Source organism: Priapulus caudatus, unplaced genomic scaffold (assembly GCF_000485595.1).
Source record: "Priapulus caudatus unplaced genomic scaffold, Priapulus_caudatus-5.0.1 Scaffold588, whole genome shotgun sequence".
Classification (NCBI taxonomy): Eukaryota; Metazoa; Priapulida; class Priapulimorpha; order Priapulimorphida; family Priapulidae; genus Priapulus; species Priapulus caudatus.
In genome coordinates, this window is record NW_014577649.1 from 171,123 (window position 1) to 191,357 (window position 20,235).

General features: G+C 44.3%; 2 protein-coding genes across 8 annotated transcripts in view; both read right to left on the reverse strand.

Moving 5' to 3' along the window:
* LOC106811892 (neurogenic locus notch homolog protein 1-like) overlaps positions 1–139 on the reverse strand; it is a 16,471-nt gene extending 16,332 nt beyond the window's left edge. For all 7 annotated transcript variants that reach the window (XM_014815615.1, XM_014815616.1, XM_014815620.1 and 4 more), the window contains exon 1: positions 11–139. The gene's annotated coding sequence lies outside the window, so the exon portion shown is untranslated. The remainder of the gene's footprint in view (positions 1–10) is intronic.
* A 4,698-nt stretch (positions 140–4,837) lies between these two features.
* LOC106811895 (serum paraoxonase/arylesterase 2-like) lies at positions 4,838–16,248 on the reverse strand. The gene is made up of 10 exons (XM_014815627.1): positions 16,213–16,248; positions 12,758–12,867; positions 11,998–12,071; positions 10,160–10,215; positions 9,739–9,910; positions 9,376–9,493; positions 7,489–7,695; positions 7,070–7,145; positions 5,742–5,879; positions 4,838–5,610 (listed from the first exon to the last, which is right to left on the reverse strand). Exons 2-10 carry the CDS (start codon positions 12,820–12,822, stop codon positions 5,440–5,442), a joined length of 1,077 nt encoding a protein of 358 aa, XP_014671113.1. The 5' UTR covers positions 12,823–12,867; positions 16,213–16,248; the 3' UTR covers positions 4,838–5,439.
* Positions 16,249–20,235: the final 3,987 nt, after the last annotated feature.

Genomic DNA, 20,235 nt, shown 5'->3' on the forward strand with positions numbered 1-20,235 from the left:
ACGTACGTACCTCTGCCCTGAATGCCGTAACCGGTAGCACCTTCGTTGACCTGTTTCGAAAGTGAAACTTTCGATATTCTTCTGGACAAGCCTGACACTCTATATAGAACGTGATACGCACGAGCCGGCCGGCACTTTCTCTCTGCTCCACTTTGTTTGGTCGACCATGATAGTGAGAGCGCGTTTATATAGGACGGTTGCGCTTGACCGCAATTGTGTCACACCTGTAGCGGTGCGACGCGCGATATCGCGGCCGGATCCCGCAAGATCGCGCGGCTGCGAATTCCTTTCATGCAGCAGCCGGCAAGTGAATGGCGAAAATCGCCGAAAAAGTATGTCATTACCGACTACACGTTTACGCAAGACGGATAGAGAGGTGATCAGCGCCACGCGGTAGCTCCCGCTCGCGTGTGTATAGACTTGGCCGATCGACGATGTATCGATATACGTGTTCGACGAGACGCGAATAATTCTTATAGTCGTTCGTATCGGAAATCGGTCATCGGCGAATGATGTAATTCTTACTGTGTGTACCTGTAACAACTGCCTGTGTTTACCTGCACGCGAAGCGGAAGCCGCGATGGGAGGGAGCTATAAAGCGCTTGAATATTCCGAGCAGCACGCAGTGAAAGGTAGCTAGTCATCATACGGTCAATATAGATGCGTAGACCTACTTCTCGTAGTTCAAGGGCGCCTTGGCGGCACCGAATAGCACGAGCAGACCGTGAATGCCCCAATTCTCGGCCAAGAATAAACGTGGGGAGTGACAACAGCGTCGTGTGATACCGATGCGTGGGTAGACAGTTACGATCGCACAGCCTTAAAAGGTTTAGCCTACATGAATTTTGTAATTTAATTGCGTGAATTAACTGTAGAAAATCAGTTATAACTGTAGAAAATCATTTCCATCCTGCATTCAGACGGTGCTAGTGTGCTTACCGGTTACATAGAATGAAAACTTCAGAGATGCAGACATTATCAGGAGTAGATAATAGGGATCTCCCTATTATCTACTCCTGATATTATACATGTCTGATACTTGCCACGATATTTCTCATTTCATATGATTTAGTACTCAATAATCGAGTTTTGGTGTTGAAATTAGACGTTGAAGTTTAAGAGTGTCATCGAATGTCATTCCAAAAGAATTTTCCAACTCCTCAACTGACTATAATAACTTGGTTTGGCAGCGGGTCGGTGGAGGGACCATCAGAGAACCGGGTACTCAGTAACTGCATGTATAACAACCTGAGCTGTTTCATTCATTAAGGCGTTCACTAAGACGTTGTGAACCAAACACTGTATAACTAACATAAACGTAACATTAAGATTTATTGCGCAGGTCTACTTTATGATTGATATACAATAAAATACATTTTACTTTGAAAAAATTTCCACTAAATAATTTTTTATTTTAAGCGGGGGACACACCATGCCAATTTCGCTATGCGATCATATCTGCAGCGACATTCGCACCAGCATGCGGTAATTGAGCGGACACACCATGCGAATTTATTCGCACAACCGCAGCGGACACACTACACGCGATCTACTGTCGCCGCACGGCTCCAACAGCCATGTGGTCAAGTGATTATCATACTGATCAATTATTCGCTGCATTATAACATCGGTCGGTTCGATTTTCGCTTCTACGGACGGACACACAATGCGAATCTGTACGCAGCGGTAAAATCCGCAGCGAAAATATCAAACATGTTTGATCGCTGCGAATTTCGGTGCGGATGAAATTCGCGGCGAAATACGCCCGCGCTTGAGTGGACACACCATGCGAATTCCGCTGCGATTTTAACAATCGCTGCGGTAGTGCGCATAACTTCGCATGGTGTGTCCCCCGCTTTGCTACTACACATGTAACATTCCCAACTGAACTTGTATATTTTGTCTACGGCTTTTGTAACAATGATGTACTCAAATAATATCGCGAGCTAATAATGCATATATACAAAATGTCCTATTAGCTCTCCTATTAGGCGCGTTCACACACAATAAAAACCGCGATGCTAATCGCGATGAAATACCGAGATAATTGTGTCGTTGTTCACACAGGCGAATAATTGCGCTAATCGCCGAGCGGGATAATTCTATTAATCGAACTGCGCATGCTCACTGCCGGAATGATGCTCACTACGCATGCTCACTGCTCACTCGCTTGGAATGATGGGATAGAAAATACCGGGATTATTTGCGCGAGCGTTCACACACGCAAATAATCGCGCTAAAATACCGGGATTATTTGCGCGAGCGTTCACACACGCAAATAATCGCGCTAATTCCAAAGCGAGCGTTCACACACGCAAATAATCGCGCTAATTCCAAAGCGAGCGTTCACACACGCAAATAATCGCGCTAATTCCAAATAATCGCAGTCAAATCGCGATTATTAGTGAGTATTATTGCGTTCACGTTACTTGTAATAATCTCGGTATTTCGATCGCGATGCAAAAACCGGGATTTGCATCCCGCTTATTCGCGCCAGTGTGAACGCGCCTATTAGCTCTTGGTAATACTGATATACATTGTAACATTGATGTAATTACATTGTAGCGCACAAGCTGTATTGTATATTTTGAGTGCGCCATCCACCATATTACGGGGGTTTTCATGTTCCGCACAAGAGTTCAGGAACAAGAGTTCAGCCCTCTTAAATTGACTACGTCACGAATTTTCTATGGTGTATATTTGTAAAAATTGTGCTGCCATTTTTTTTCACATTAAAAGTAAGTGCTAACGGGACTAAATGTGTTGTCAAATTCTTACCTGGTAAGATTGTTTCTCAACTAGTTATAAATCCAAAAACCTGGACGATTTGATATTATCAAGAGCAGATGAAGAAGGCCTTCTTTATCTGCTCTTGATATTATGATCCTGACATAATTGCTTGCTATGGGCTATGAGTCACGAGTGTATGTTTACATCGAACAATATAGTAAAATAGGAAGTATAATGCAGCAATTTAACCATACAAAGTGAACAGAATTACTTACATTTTGTGAAATAGTGGAAATATTTTTTTCTTTTACTATTTACGGTGACGTAATCACTTTAAATGGCAAGCGTAGATTGATGCATGAGCATATAATGGGTATTTGAGATGGGTCATGATAATCATAGATCATCAAAACAAGTGCCGAGCGGAAACGGGCGGGTTTTAACACAATAATCAGTGTTAGAAATCAGAGCTCGACCGGATACACTTTCATACACTTTCGTTTACCACTTTATGGGACGGATAGAGGGGAATGAAATACGAATGGACTGATAGATACATAGAAGAGATAAATAGATATATAGATAGATAGCTAGACAGAGAGATAGTTAGATAGATAGATAGATAGATAGATGGATGGATAGATAGATGGGTAGATAGATAGATAGTTAGATAGACAGATAGATAGATATATAGATAGATATATAGATAGATCCATAGATAGAGTGAGAAAAGGGAGAACGGGGCAGAATGAGAGATAGCCATAGAGAATGGGCGAGTGTGTAAAATAAGATTAATAAGAGTGAAAAGCGGAGGAGAGGTGGAGGGGATAGGTATCGTATGACGTAGAGTGATCGCGATTCAAAAAGAGACGCTGTTATTCTGCTTAGCATACACTACCAGATATAATACGTGATGTAGGACTAGTATATAGTCTAGTAAGACTGAAGTCGTATTTGGCCTTTATAAGAACGTCAAACATCAAGGAAAGAACAATAACAAACTAATACCCTGATAATTCCTTCCCGAGCTTTTATATTGAGAAAACTACTCTGCATAGACGTTTCATTTTATAAAATTTAGAAAAATAAATGTTCTAATTTACGCGTATACATATTTACTTACACCACATACAATGAAGCATAGTGTTAAATATATCAGTTATAACCCTGAGTTATAATTCCATAATCAGCATGTATTACAGTATAATTTGTTGCTCAACCATGGTATACTTTATAGAATAATCGTGCGACATACAACTTTGATGACGAGTTCATACCATATATTCTATACCGTATTAACGACTTCTACACATGTACAGACATGAGAATATAAAATGATAAAAGTACCTGTCCTACACGCTTGCCCTTCCCTTCACTGCAGCCTCTTTGTCAGTACACATCAAAGCCTTCTCAATGAAATGAAAGTGGGATCGCGGATGTGGAGGCTAGTGGTGGGGTGGTTGTTGGTGGTGAGGTGGGGGTAGTGGTGCAGGCCCGTAGCCAGCTTTATATTGGGTGGGGTTAGTTTTTTAATGTTGACAATTTGCTCGGCAGGGGCGTGTACAGGATTTGTACCAGGGGGGGGGGTCTAACCGTAACCCAAAGTTTCGAGCACGCGAAGGGGAGGTCTGGAGGTAAGGGAAAATTTTAAAAATTAGACCCCCTCAGATGCGTTTTCTGCGCGAGCAAGGGGGGGTCCGGACTCCCTGGACCCCCCCTGTACACGCCCCTGCTCGGGCGCGAAGCGACCAGGCGAGGGAGCCAAGCGACCGAGCGGGGGGGGGGGAGGGTGTGGGAGGGGGGTGTTCACTGTTCACCCTCCCGCACGATGGAGATTTTGCAATTATTACACTAAAATGGAGCGAAATTTCTTGCAAATTAAAAAAAAAAATTTTTTTGGGCTTTGGGGGGGGGGTTCGTTTGAACCCCCCGAACCCCCCCTGGCTACGGGCCTGTGGTGGGTGGTGAGGTGGGGGTAGTGGTGGGTGCTGTTGTTAGGGGTGGTTTGGTCTGGCCTGGTTTGGCTTTGCGACATGATGTATCACCTTATCCATGAAACCGAAGATGGTATGAATGCAATTCTTCACAGCGGAAAGTAAACAGAGAATTTTACCAGGCAAGTTTCTACTATGTAACAACTAGCATGTTAAATACACCCCATCGATTACTTGAAAACACACTATATCATCTTAATTAAACATATGCTCACACTCATCCTTATAAGCTCGCTTAGTACTAATGAATTATCCTCATACAATCCAAGAAGCATACATGCTATTTCATATACACCTTGCATTTGGAAGTTGTAACACACATATACAAAAGATTTCCACAAAGTACACGGTTTACCTTCACTAGTAATTTATGGTCATGACAAAAATTAATGTCAATTAATTATTTCATGCTTCCAACAGTTCACAACCAAACATACAGGTTGACAATGTCACAATTTAAACTTTAGAAATATGCCAATTTCCAAAATTATCCATTTAATCAATTTCCTCAACATGTCATGATTGTACAGATAACTATTTTTTATTCATTTTTGCTATAGAATGTAATGAAATTATTTTTTTATTAAACCCGTGGATAGGAAAACACAAATAAACAAGTATCATTATCACCAATTTTACCAATTTTGCCTGATATTTTTCACCATATTCGTATCCTAGTGTACACTGGAATGTCACTAACAACACAAGTGTATTCTCATGGTAAATATTGCACATTGCAGTACATTAATTTATCTCTGAGCGTTCCAATAAGCAATCCATTATCACGATAAACTGCTACGGTGGAGCCAATCAAATTTGTTCCATCATCTGCATAAACTTCAGAAATCGACTGTACTTTTCCTTCCTTCATCCTTAATCGGAGAACCTAATATAATATAAGAATAACAGAATGTAATAAAAATAATTATAATAAATATTATTCATCACCGTCGTCATACTCATCATGTCCGTAATTTTACACAACATCTATGTCTATATAGCAAACACTCTTCATACCTGGGATGGAGCAGTATGGTTATCTGGGTCACAATCCCACAGTAGCAACTTGTATCCTACAGGATGGCAGCCGATGTAAACGTCCCCTGATGCATCATCGACGAAGAGATTGTCAGGTGCTGTTCTCAGTGGCACTCTCTGAAATGTAGATTGAGGATGAGTGAGTTATGAGCTTTGAGATTGAATACGCAAATTCATTCTCGTTACTATAACTGATTCAACATCAAGTTCTATACTTTTCAAATTGTCTTCGAAGAAGCTGGAAGCATCTAATGGTTCGAATATATGTCACCAAGAGCTGAATCGATCATGACATCACGTTGGCATGACAAAAAACTGGCCGATTCTAAACAATCACCAGACTCCCACACCTTTACGGCGTGAAGATGGTGCTGTCTTTTGTTTAACATTGTAGTCATAATTGCACTTTTTATAGATTTCCAAAAGTTTAAAGTGAACAGGAACTCCCTATTAAGTTCCCTGGGGGTATTACGCTATTCAGTTTTCTCATTTATCAAAATAATTCGCACCTCACCCCTGCCTTTAAATTTTCTATTCCCATGATAAACTATAAATGTGTGTATCATCAAACTCATTAATATACTAGGTCCGCTTCCTATATAAAAAAGAGCACACCGTGTATACAGCATAACCATCATTGAGAGCCAGCCAGTGTAACAACATGGGAACGAGAACTCACTGCTTTGGCTCTCTAGATACTAACATTACTGAATACCTACAATGAATCTTGAGATCAAGTAGCAGAAATATAACCAATGACATGCGTGGTGTGTCTCTTACAAACCGCACCTTGAAAAACCTCTTGGTTATCCCTTCTCTCAACAAAATTCACAGAAATACAACAAGTGATGAGATATAATTAATTAATAATATAACCATCATATCCACAGATCTATGACCAGAGATGCCAACACTTTTCTGAGCAAACTAGTGAGGATATCTGAAATCTGTAGTCCGAGGGTCACGCAGTGAACCAAGTATGTTAGGGGGGTTCGGTGCATGCCCCCCGGAAAATTTTTGACTCCGAGATGCAATTTCCTGCATTCTGCATGGGACCCAAAATGATAATAAGTTCACACTGATATTTCCTGCTAAATACATGTAGTTATTTTTAATCATGTTATATCAATGTAACACTGAAACAAAACACTTAAAATATCATAAAAATGATTTTTTTTCGATCGTAATAAAAATCGTAGTTATATGCAAACTGGTCGTAGTGGTCAAAATGCAAACGAAATTCGTATAAAATACGGATAAATCGTAGTGGTTGGCATCTCTGTATGACTTACAGATCTATGACTTACCTGCACTTCTTCCAGATAATTGTCTTTTAAAATCTTGTAGGAAATAAAGTATCCATAGCAAACTACATATACATACCTGAAAGAATCATCCTGATATCAGACAATGCAATAACATCATAATCTTATGGTTCATAATTCAATAAATATTTCATAAATTATATGAATATTAATATTTAAATGTAAATACATTGTTTATGGAGAGTTGGGTTGCTTTAAAAATAGTGTATACACACTGCAGCAAAACACAATGAATTGAAACCACGACAAAGTTCTTGATTCTTGTGAACACGACAAACTCTAAAGGAGAACGATTTCAGTAATAGTGATATAATTCAAAATATCAATATAATCTACAATACATTTTAATTCCCACGATGACTCTAGACAATTTGAACATTAGACGTCCATTAGGAACCTACTTTCCCTCAGGACTCATGGTAATGCCGTTGGCCATACTCAGATCAGACGCCACAACTTTGGCTTTCGTGAACTCATTGTAATGTAGCACTGCTCCCCAATTAAGCTCCAATCCAATTGTCTCGAATGTCTTCCAGGGAAGATTCACAAAGTGATGAAACTTGGTGATGAAGAAGCTATTCTCGGAAGTTGCTACCAAACCGTTGCCACTGAAAAAATAAACGAATGTGCGTGTGTCAGGGTAAAAAATACACGGGAGCGATGAGCGATTCGCTCTTCAAACCTCCGAAATCGCTCCTGTGAGGCTCAAAATAGCTCCCGTAAAAATTTTTGACAAGAGCTAATTTTTCCACAGACTTTTGAAAAAGAGCTCCCGTAAAAAAAGGAATTTTTTCCCTGGCGTGCGTGTACAGATGCGCCAGGTCGTCCCGTTATAGCACTACAACTATAGGATTACACTGGTAGTTGTTTAATAAACATAAACATTCCATTTGATGAATGTGTTGAAAAATAAATGTATTTGCGTTAATTGGAAAAAATAGTTAAATGGATAAAGATCGAAAAATACAGAAAAAAGGTAAATAATAAAAAACCTGATGGGATTCGATCCAACGACTTTTCAGCCGTGACGCCGTGCTATACGCGTTCGGCTATCCAGGCTTATTGGGTTTCTAGATTATGGATGTGCCATGAATATGACAACACTGTGACGTCATTGAGGCAGTTCAGGAATCCATGTTTAACCCTCCTCTTGAGGGTCAAAAGGTTATCAGACACTTACTCTTCGCACGTCAGTGGAAAGCACATTTCATGGTCCTTTCAATAAAGTGATAAAAATGGTAGGTTAGCACTGAAACAAAAAAGTTTTTCACTCTGTCCATTAGGCCATGTCCTCAGAAAATGTCTGATATCTGACCTTTCCCCCACTGCCCTTTGAAATGTGACCTCCAATTTCACACTGGTGATGGGTTTCCTATCCATCACACTATACACCGAATATTAAGAGCATAGGTCGAGCCGTTCAGATTTGTGCCGAAATTCCGTATTTCCTCCTATACCTTAAGTTAAGGGAAAAATATTCCCCTTCCGTTTACACATCTTGACCTTTGACCCTTGACCCCCAAATTTGTTATTCTGAGTCCTTTTCATGATCCCCCCCCCCCCCCGTCCCGAATATCGTGACCGTACGTCGAGCGGTTAAGATTTGTGCCCAACTGTTGACGCACAGACGAACGCACGGACATTAATGCAATTCTACAAGCTGCATCTGACTTCGTCCGATGAGCTAAAAATATTCAAATGCATTCAATTACAGTACATTTAAGAATGCTTACGCAACAAAGTAAGGGCATCAATGATATCAGTGCTATTATGTGAACGCTATACGAGCACTGCGATCCAACAGTTCTCAAACATGATTCTCAAATTCGTTGTACACAATATCCTATTACCAGAACAAGATTAGACGAACGAGGTGTCAATCTTAATATGGTTCCTGACCGGTATGATATAAAGCTGATGAAAAAACCACACATCTGATCCGGATTACAACAAAATTTTAACGACCAACAACAATGTGTTCCTTTGCTACTTGTGTGCAATGTGTTCCATGTGTACCTTTGTTAAGCTGGGTTTATACTACCAACTTTGTGTTGGCGAATTGGACCAACTTCCCAACTATACAACCGACAATCGGCAGCGTAAACCCAAAAGTTGGGAAACCAACCGATCCGACTAGTTGAAAGATTAGAACATGTTCTATTTTCGCCAACTCGATGTTGGCGAATTGGAAAGTTGGCCCAACTCGCCAATTTGCCAACATAAAGTCGGTAGTGTAAACCCAGCTTTACCCTCACCCTTGCTTGTGAGCACACATGCGAGCCACTTACACAGTGAGCAGTGGATCGACAATGGTTCGCTCGTACACAAGGAGGTTCTCGGCTTCTTTGTAGTCAAACACTTCGACCGTCTCCGGCGTATGACTGATCACAAACACCGTCGTTTTACCTGTGAAGCAAATGCTTGGAGTAATGCACTGGATCAAACACCGAAGTCTATGTGGCATCTCAGTTATTGTAAATTTTTTGTTGTCAGCTTACGTGACCGAATCATCGTGTAAGCATTTACTAATGCAGGTAAGTCTCCTGTGAATATATTTCTCAAATCTGGCAGGTACTGCTATATGAGAAGTGGAAATATTTGAGGGCTGCTCTAGAAAAACATCACTTCTAGGTCTGGAACATCTTTGGTACCTTCTTTTATATAATAGCTTATTCCATGTGGATTAAATTTCTTTCTGTCTAATTCGCCTTTTATCGTAACTTCTTTGACAGGCTGCCTGGGCTTGTCAAAATCGAAGGTATAGATTCTGCCTTGCATCTTGGAGAACTTCTCATGAAGACTAGCCATGGAGTACGTCAAACCCTGTATTACAGTGAATTATGAAGTGATAAACATGTACACCGGATTTACCCATCGACGTATCATGCGAGATTGAAATCACAGATAATTTCTGAGACTTTATTCATTAGCTTATTTCATGAGCATACACATACAAACTGAACAAGCAAAGAAATCAACAACTAAACTAACATATTACACCCAACAACGAGAACTCTAAAAGCTGCTGGTACTACATACCCACCATATAGTGGATTAGCTACTATAACTCACCGAAGTTATTAATGCCTTCCCGCTTGGCAAAAGTGTGATGTCCTCAGATCCATATTCTTTCAAATACAAAATGAAAGTGTCAATGACACTGTAGCTCACCACAAAAAAGGACACAAATGAGTGAGTGAGAAGAAGTCAGTTTTCATTGAGCAACCATCGACGTACATTATAGAAACGAAGAGTATATATGGGAGAACTCCCATTCTATACTCTTGATAATTATATGTGTAATTTTTCATGTGAAAATAAATGTTTGAGATGTGAAAGTCTGAGATGAGGGCGAGTGATGCCGTTACACCTAAATGATCGCCATTTAACGTTTTTATAATATTCAGATTTAGGCACTGCCTAAAAGCGGAGCTCCCGATGTGTAACGTGTAAGATTGAGAGGATACGCTTATTCCACGTAGCTGCTATATACCACGTGACAATGGTGTTTCCCTGCCCATAACACAACTTTTGTCAAAGGTTAATTGGTTGAATGGAAGTGTTTACTTCGATGAGTTTTTCTAGGCAGTAGTACACGGTTGCCATCTGTATATCGCAATAATAATTTATAAACCAAAATGAATCACAATTTGTGATGGTCAATGGCGCCAGGCCCGTAGCCAGGGGGGGTTTGGGGGGGTTCGAACGAACCCCCCCCCGAGCCCTTCCCCCCAAGCAAAAAATTTTTTTTTTTTAATTTGCAAGAATTTCACCTCAGGTCGCTCCATTTTAGTGTAATAATTGCAAAATCTCCATCGTGCGGGAGGGTGAACAGTGAACACCCCCCTCCCACACCCTCCCCCCGCTCGGTCGCTTGGCTCCCTCGCCTGGTCGCTTCGCGCCCGAGCAGGGGCGTGTACAGGGGGGGTCCAGGGAGTTCGGACCCCCCCTTGCTCGCGCAGAAAACGCATCTGAGGGGGTGTAATTTAAAAACTTCGCGTGCTCGCAACTATGGGTTACAGTTAGACCCCCCTGGTACAAATCCTGTACACGCCCCTGCCGAGCAAATTGCCAACATTGAAAAACGAACCCCCCCCAATAGAAAGCTGGCTACGGGCCTGAATGGCGCTATACCCGCTTTGTAGCGATGGCGTTCGAAATAAATAGGTTATGCTGCGTTCTGACATCTTTTGTAAAACTTGACTCTAATATAGACATTTTATCGACAGGGTGGAGAGGAAATACCAATCTTGCATTAAAACTATTGTCAATGAAAGCTTGTAAAACGAACCAGACGAGTGTGACACCACAGACTGTTGTCTGCGTGTCTATATTATAATATGCTATATAATTGCCAAAACCTACCTAATTTACATAATTTTTTTTTAAATATCAAAACCCCTAGCCCTTATTCATTCACATACCAAAAATGAGCAAAATCCGTTGAACCTGAACTGACTAGTGGCAATTCCCATTTTTGCCAAAAGAATTTCCGTGGCTCGCAAGTACGTCGACTGGCGTGCTCCAAAATAGGACGTTCAATATGGGAGCATAGCAGTAACAACTATACCCAATTTCAAACATGTGGGTCAAACGGTTCCTGAGTTATCATTGACCGTAGCCAAATGTTGACGGACGGACGGACGGACGATGTCAAGGTGAGCTAAAAACGTCCAAATTTAATATATGTATGTGATCTCATCCCAGTTTGATATTAAGGGGACAATTGAGTAAAAGCAAACCATTGATAAGTCATTGGCCTGGGCCAGCTGGTGTAAGAAAATTAAAACGCAAAAACTTTACTTATTATTTATTATTAAATAATTCTAGGCCCACGCATGCACGCACGCACGCACACACACACGTGTATTAGATTATTTAGTGGTGAGAGCAAGAACATTTAGGCTTACCCAAAATTCCTTTCACATGAAAACATTCGCCAGGTGCATGGCTGTACGTTTCTTTGTTAAGATCCAATATATACCTAGTAAAATAAAATAGTACACGGAATGTAATTAACTAAACAGTGTCTTCCCTGCCTCTGCTGGCAACGTGGCAATACCTCTGTTCACATATCAGCTCTATATTTTACAAAATGCAGATGCTACGTAAATAACTCATTAGATCACATTGCTGGTCTGGAGGATTTTTTTAAATGGCATGACTTTGCTATTTTCACACATTTAAATACAGTCAAAACTTACACGTGTACTTAACAAATGTACACTTGAACAATGTACATAATGATAATGGACATTCGAATAAAAGGGATTGGCTGTTACGAACAGGTGGCTATTCCATAAAGGCAAATTCACTGAGTAACTGAAGCCAATTTTGCCAGAAGTTGCCTTTATAGACAGGGCGTTCCCTCTATAGAAGTGGGAACCAGTACAGATCTGCCTGTACAGCAGACTACTGACCTATTTCAGTTTGCAGTTTTTATTTGACTCGATTGGCCAGAAAATACCTCCACACATAGCAAAACTCTCTACAAGCTACAGCTAAAATACACCGAAATTCTCCAAATCAATGTCGGTGCAAAAACATGTGTGAAATCTAAGTGGTAAGAATATATCCTTGGAGAATATACTTCTGTCAATGTATCACAACTTAATTTCTAAAATTAAGAATTTTTAACTCCATCAAGTAAAATATGGTCAATATACTTACACAAGTCGAATAACTCTATAGGTGAGATACGCCAAAATTAGGCCGAATCCAGCCTTCAACATCATTTTACTGTGTCAAGTACTCTTGTACTTGTTTCACTCTTGTGCTGCCTATTAAATAATAACAAGAAATCTAATAACCATAAAACCATAAACCAATCTACATTTATAGAATAGCCCACACTCATTGGCAAAACTGTGCGTATATGCTGCAATGACAATGACAACTATGTGTGACTTAATTGTCTGCACAGTGCTGCTATTTTCATGAAGCTTTAGCCACCGATATTACTACCCTGAACCTTTGTATATTGACATATAAACGATCAACAGTAAAATAATAATGCGATCTTATTCTTTGAGACACTGAATTTAAAGCATGTCAACACTGCATGTAAAAGAACAAGATCTGTCAATGTTAACATGTACAGCCAGGTGCTGCCAGGTACATGTAACTTCCCATTGGAAATACATGCAAAAGCTATAAATCGGTATGTTTGCCAGGAAAGCATCGCTAAATATAGCAAAATGTGCAGTCAAGCTGACCGTTTAAACAGCCGACGATGTCAAGGTGAGCTAATGAAGGTAAACAAACAAGAAATGTAGGCTATTTACTACTATCAAAGATTCAAAGCCTTAATGTTTCTCTACTCTCGTTCTCATATTATTAGTAATAACTTTCTGCAAATAGAAGTACACTGCACGCACACAGGCCGCTGTGGTCAAACAAAATTGTAGTTTTTGTTAAATTATGAACACAAAATTATAAAACACTACGATTTCGTTTGTGCACACCGGCTTACGCGCGGTATACTTCACTACTTGTGTGAACATTGCAGAGGAGCATTTGACCGGCATTTATAAGAAAATAATCAATAAGAAAATAAGTAAAAGCTATTACTAATATAATGCAAAAGAGAGTAGCACTAGAGAAACAGCCAAACATATAAATATATGTCTCAAAAACTCGCTTATTAAATTTTTAACACCTTTTACCTATTATTTGAATTTATATATATATATATATATATATAGGTTCTCCCTACGTTGCGCAACGGGCGCGCGCGCCCGTTCGTTTGGGAAAACTCCGCCCGCTGTTTGAATCGTTTGGCGCCCGCGGCTTTGGGAAAGAACTCCCGACCCCGTTTGAATTCGCTCGGCGCACCACGTTTAATATTTCCACCGACCATTAGAAAAAGTTTGCCAAGGCGGCGGGAATCGATCGTCAATGAATTGCGTTCGACCAGGCGACATCCGACGCATGTATTTTTACCGTACCGACGCATCGTACTGAAGACAAGTACAACAAGTTAACCTGACAATGAACAGGTTAACCCTGTCACTTAACTGTACCACCGACCGGCTATGCTTATATAGTACACAGAACGCCCAATGCGTTATGGTGTGGTGGCGATTTACGGCATTAATTAGTCGGAACGGTATAATAGTACACGCGACCGCGCCGCGGACCCCCCTAGTCTTCCCCGCCCTCCGCCCGCCCTGCGCCCCTAGGTTTTTCCCCCGCCTCCCCCTTGCCCCTCCCTTCCCCCTTACCCTCCCCCTCCCCCTGTTTGCAATTCATCCCTGGGAAACCCTGTTATATATAATAATATATATATACAGGCGGTAAAAATTTACTGTTAAACGGACTCCCTACCACACTCACACCCCCCACACACACGGGGTCCTCCAGTCGTGAGAGGTTCAAACTAAAGATAGTAACCAAAAAAGACATTTGCGGGGGTGTCCTGCCAAATTTCTTAGGACAGTTGCTAAAAAAAAGACGGTAATTGGGGTACGCTGGAGGCTTGTGCTCTGGAAGCGAAACTAGTTAGGTGACTCAGTCCAAGCAGAAGGTTGTCCAGGGCGAGGTGCAGCCACGCGACTCCTGCGTGGAGTGTCATTAGTTGAGAGCCCTCTCCGCCGTCGCGACACAGCCCGTCTCCATCGGACCCACGAGTCAACGTAGGGCTTCATCGCTCACTACCCTCACTCTACTCCTCCCCCGAGAGCTAGTTCGGCGCTAAACGCGACCACGGCTCCGTCCGACTGTTACTCGCGCCACTAGTGTTATAGGCGAGATGGGAACTTTGTGGCTAGGTCTCGGCTATACTTGGACTATATTACTAGGTGCTACACTGATTTTAGCTGCCGCGTGTCTTAGCTATACTGATAGGGCCTACCTCGGAGTGCACTAGTAGGGCCACGGAAGTTCCCATCTCGCTTAACACTGGGCCTAGGCGCGGAGCAGGAGCTCATCACGAACCGCAGAGTAGACAGAGTGGGTGTGGTGGGTCTGGCGGATGAGAGTCGCCCACGCGCGCGTGCTATTTACACTTAGTGTGGTATTACACCACACACACGTGTTCTTATAATCTTCCTGACTTCTTGATCGGCGCTCTTCTCTGCTCAACTCGGCTCCGCCATCGCCGCCTCCAGTTCTCAATTATATGCTGCGCCTATCACTACGAGTCATTTAATTTACGGCTGTCAGCGGCAATTATTAGAATTGATAAGATGAAACTCAAACAAACGCCGCCACTGTCCGCCATTTTTCAAAGAATATCCATAATAACCGTGAGCAGAGAGAGTTCGCTGGCAAATCTAGCGTAGTAGAGCTACACCTGTAGCATAGCGAAGGCGGTACTGAGCTCTCCGTTTCACTTACACTATCTATCCGCCTTTACCGCTGTACGCCAGCCTCAAACCCCTGGCGTTTTCGCTAGCCTCGTTATCGATCCAGGCAAGCTGTGAATACCTGGGAGAAATGACGTAGGCAAAAGCCTGCTCGCTGGTATTGGTGATTGGCCCGTTACAGCTCTCTGATTGGGCACGATCGAGTGTTTCCGCGTTGCGGGCTGGAAGAGGCAAAGTGGTACACGGCGGTGAAGTGTAGTGAAGCGGTTTAACCGGACCACCTGCCTGTATCCATAGCAGGTTAAGTAGAGTAGTATAGTCATAGAATATAGATAGACAATCGTTTGTCTATCTAATTTCTGATGAGATAGTATTCCTTCGCTCGCCATGAGACATAAGCAACATATCGCAGCCTACTTAGCCGCGCGTTTACAACGTTCAAATATTATCAGCGAGCCTGTGTCGAAATTCTCCTCCTTTTGTAACTGTCCGTATTTTCGGAAGCGTAAATAACGTATCGAATAGTATTAATATTAATGCGATAGTTGCAAAACATGTATCCAGGTGAGATTCAAATACATCGTGGTAATTAACCATTGTGTTTCTATTTACGAAATTATACGAATAGATTAGGAAGTTTGTGTGTTTCAAGCTACACCCCCAGCCGCCCAGGTATGGTGTATGGCGAAGGGGGGTCAGGCTCCTCCGGCCGTGTAACTAGGTGGAGAGCCTGCCCCGGCCTTTACTAGTACTACTATCTAGTCTGCTAGGCCTATCTTCAAAATACGTCACTTAATTTAATTATTGCAGAAAACTCACGGCAATGAGCTGAACCCACTGATCTCTATAAATAACTATTTAGATATTTATAGATATCTAGGAGTTAGGATATCGTTCAGATTATAGAGCGTTTTATTGATTCTAGTGAGGCGGCGCGGGAGGAGGCGCGGGGCTAGTGAGGGGACGGGGAGGCACGTGAGACCGCGGGCGAAGTGTACACGACTGCCACTCGCGGGGTCCGGGTTCATACCCGTGGTGGTCGTAGAGGATGAAGTGAACGGCAGCGTCGATCTCGCCGACCAATCGGAAGGCCGCAGCTCCGTGCACCTAAAGCTGACGCGAGCGGTTTTTGTGGTTGCATTATTTAGCGCTGACGCCGGAGGGCGGAGCCCAGCCGGCAGTTAAGAGGTGCGCTGCGCGCAGTGCGAGATCTGAAGTAGTTGAAGGAATCGAATTTCAGCGAGCTAACAGAGAGAGGTGAGTATCTCTCGAGCGCGTTTTCGGCCGAGTCGGCAGTCAATTTAAGACGGCTCAGGTCAGCCCGGAGGCTGTAGCTGTCCAGCCCTGCCTCAGGGCAGCAGTATGCAGGAGTGGGAACTGACGAGTAGTGGTTGTCGCGGCGGCGGTTTTGCAAAAAATACTCCCCAGCGCCGAATTTGACGGACTATGTGGAGCGGAGCCCGACGAGCAGTGTGTGTGCGTGGAGAGGGAAACAGGAGGGCGGCGCGCCACGGGGGCTCGAATGGGGGCCATACATTAAAAGAATTCTTTTTAAATTACCAGTAACCCATCCACCCATCTCAAGTGCCATGTCCCATTGACACACATGATAACGCCAGCCTAAATAATGCCAGGGCACAAAAACGTCGCGTCAGCATTAGTGCACGGAGCTTGGCGGGCACTCCGGATCCTGCGTCGCGCCGATGACCGCGTTCACAGTCCTCTAACGCTAACCGGTGTAATGAAACCGGTAGTGGTGATTTAATAGTGGTCACGGTGTCTTTGCCCCTCTTTTAAAATCCCCCCCGTGTTGGCAATGACATACACATTGAGATGGGTGGATGGTTATAGGTAATTTAAAACGAAATTCTTTCAATGTATGGCCCCCGCCATTGGAGCTGTGCGACTGTTTTTTCAGGCAGCACATGTGGGTGTCGTTAGATAAATTCGCGATATTTTTCAAACGCCGGAACAACATATGTCATAAGCTGCTAATGGTGGCACAGGCGCTGGGAGTGTAACAGCGTGGCTACCTTAGCTTTAATATTGCCCCATTGGCCGAAAACGGTCGAGAATACTATTTTTCCAGCTCCCTGAAATTCACAATTCTTAAAGTATAGGATCCTATGGACGGATTTAATAGTGGTATGTTCTCATATCATAAAACCCCACTGCAGTGCCAGGCGCCCCCTTCCCCTCACCATAGCTGCGAGGGAAGTGCGGAATCCACGGAGCGTACGCAGTTGAGGGGGGCGCACGGAGGCGCCACGAGCGACCGGGCCCATGCCGGGTCGTCCGTGCCGGCCGAGTTGGCTGAGTGCATTGACATGGTGGCGAATGTGTCCTGTCGTTTTAAAGAGGGGGGCCTCCACTGGCCACCTTACTCCTGCAGCTGGCGCGTAGAACAGCGCAGGCGCCGCAGTGTGGATATCAGAATGTCTCTGGGTAAGTGTTTGTTTCTTTATCAGAGCGATCTCGCACATAACAGCTGTGAGCTGAAAATGCAGAAGAGTACTAGTGACTGTCCAGGCGGATGTATGTACACGGATTCTGTGAGGATCTCGTATTATCTAAGCGACAGTCGTGAGGGAAATTTTAACCATATGCGCGAAGGCGGGGTGCACCAATGTTGGCCCTTGACGGGTGATTCGAATAACGAGATATCGATGGCGCCCCAATTGGGTATGTCCACCACAGGCGGAACAAAGTGTGTGACCCCGGACCCCAACTTGCACCCTTAACCTATCACATCCAACTCTACCAGCGCGCCGACTCATCACTAACGACGTCCGCAGAGCCCACATAGAACACTGTGAGGGAAGGTCAGACCGAGGCTAATGGTAAACTCTACAGGAAAGGAAGCCCCCCAAGTAAGCGTGGAGCTCGAAGGCTAAATATACGAGCTGTGAAGGTGTAGATACCTGAGTAATCTCAGAGAGTAGAGTTCATAATCACTAAGTCAATGAAGTAAGGTCAATGGGCCTCCGGACTTCTTTACCGGTCTGTACAAGATTGGAGATGAGGACGCCGAGGTATTGAAATCCATTTCTGTTTCGTTGATTGCCTGAAATCCATAATTGACTTAATTCAATGCAGACGTAGTTGACACACAATTTGGCATTGATTAAGTGCGTCAGATGGGGATGTTGCGGATCTCGAGATTAGCAAACAGGTCCCAACGATATCCCGTGCTTGTACGTTGACACTCCACGGGCACCCAGCGATTCGGTTGGAGCCGCCGCTGGCGGGCGGCGGTGAGACTCCTGATTGTCGGCCAGCGTGCTACCAGCGGCCGGCAGCGAGTCCGCTGGCGTCGATTGTCGGGCGCGGCCGCCGGCGCCCACGGGGATGCCTAGACCCTGATTGGTCGCTCGGGAAGAGAGGAGGCCTGATTGGTGCGGCCCCGGCTCTATCGCCCAGGGCCTCCTGATAGGTCCGAATCGTGCTACACAGGCCCTGATTGGCTGGATGACTAGGAGGCTTCCTAATCTGTTATGGATACTAAGGAGGTTCCTGATGCTACGAGGCTCCTGATTGGCTGGCTTCTACGAGGCTCGGCTGATTGGTCAGCTGCTAGGAGGCTCCTGATTTGTTCGGTTGCTATGAGTGCCCCTGATGTCAGCTGCATACGAGGCTCCTGATTGGTCGATCTACGAGGCTCTTGATTGGTTTTCAGATGCTACAGAGCTTGCCTGAGTGTGGCTAGGTTGCTACGCGCAGCGGCCCGATGCATTGCGGTTGGATCTAGCGAGCTCGTGAGTTGGTGTGGCAGGTGCTGACAAGCTTCCTAATGGTCGCGACGTACTAGGGCAACGGCTCCTGCATGCTACGCAGGTCTGGATTTGGTGTGGCGTCCTATGAGGGCTCCTGAGCATCAGGTCTGCCAAGCTACACACGCCGCCTGTTGCCGGTCGGGAATGCTGAGGGGAAAGCTCGCCTGCATTGGTCGGGCGCCGTTGGACTTGCTACCGAGGCCCCCCACGTATGTGGTCGGCGCGGCCGACCCTGCCCTGATGGCAGCGCTTCCCTGATTGTCCGGGCAGTGCTATGGGGGCCGAGCGGAGGGCGAGGTCCTGATGGATCGGTATGCTTAGGAGGTTCCTGATTGGCTGGCTGCTACCGGCGGCCCATGATTGTCAGCTGGCTAAGAGACCCACGATTGGTCGGTTTGCTACGAAGTCCCACGATTGTCTGTTTTGCTATGAGCCGGCGCCGCGCACCCGGATTGCGGTCGATCCTTGCTGTGCAGAGAGGGCCGCACAATTGGGTCGGGGCTTTCGGTTGGAACGAGTCCGGAGCCAATTGGTCAGTTTGCTAAGGCCGCAGGCCCGACAACCCCTGCTGGTGCAACGAAGTTAGAAAGATTCCTCGGCGATTGGTCCAACTGGTCATAGAAACAGGTTCACGCCCCCCGCGCACTGCCTGGTTCTAACCGTGGTTAAAACACGTACGACCGATTGGGCCCCGACTGGTTAAAACATTATCCGGCATTCGGTCGAGGTGTTAAGATAATACCAGGCCGGCGGGCGCGCGGCGCGCCCGCCGCCGGCGCCGGCCTGACGGCCCCGCGCCCGCGCCGGCGCCCCGCCGGCTCGACCCCCCGGCCGAGTTGGCTAGACGGTGGTTAAGAAGCGATAGACCGATTGGTCGATGGTTAAAAGATTACCGATTGGTCATTGCTTAAAAGATTCAGATTGTTTCGATGGTTAAAAGAACAATGATGGGCAAAAAATAACAAAGAATTAATTATGCATTGATCATCATCGATTGATCCTCCAGTAGCTGCCGCCTAGCTCTGGTGATGTGTAACTGATGATGGCTGTGCCAACTCTTTGGATCAAA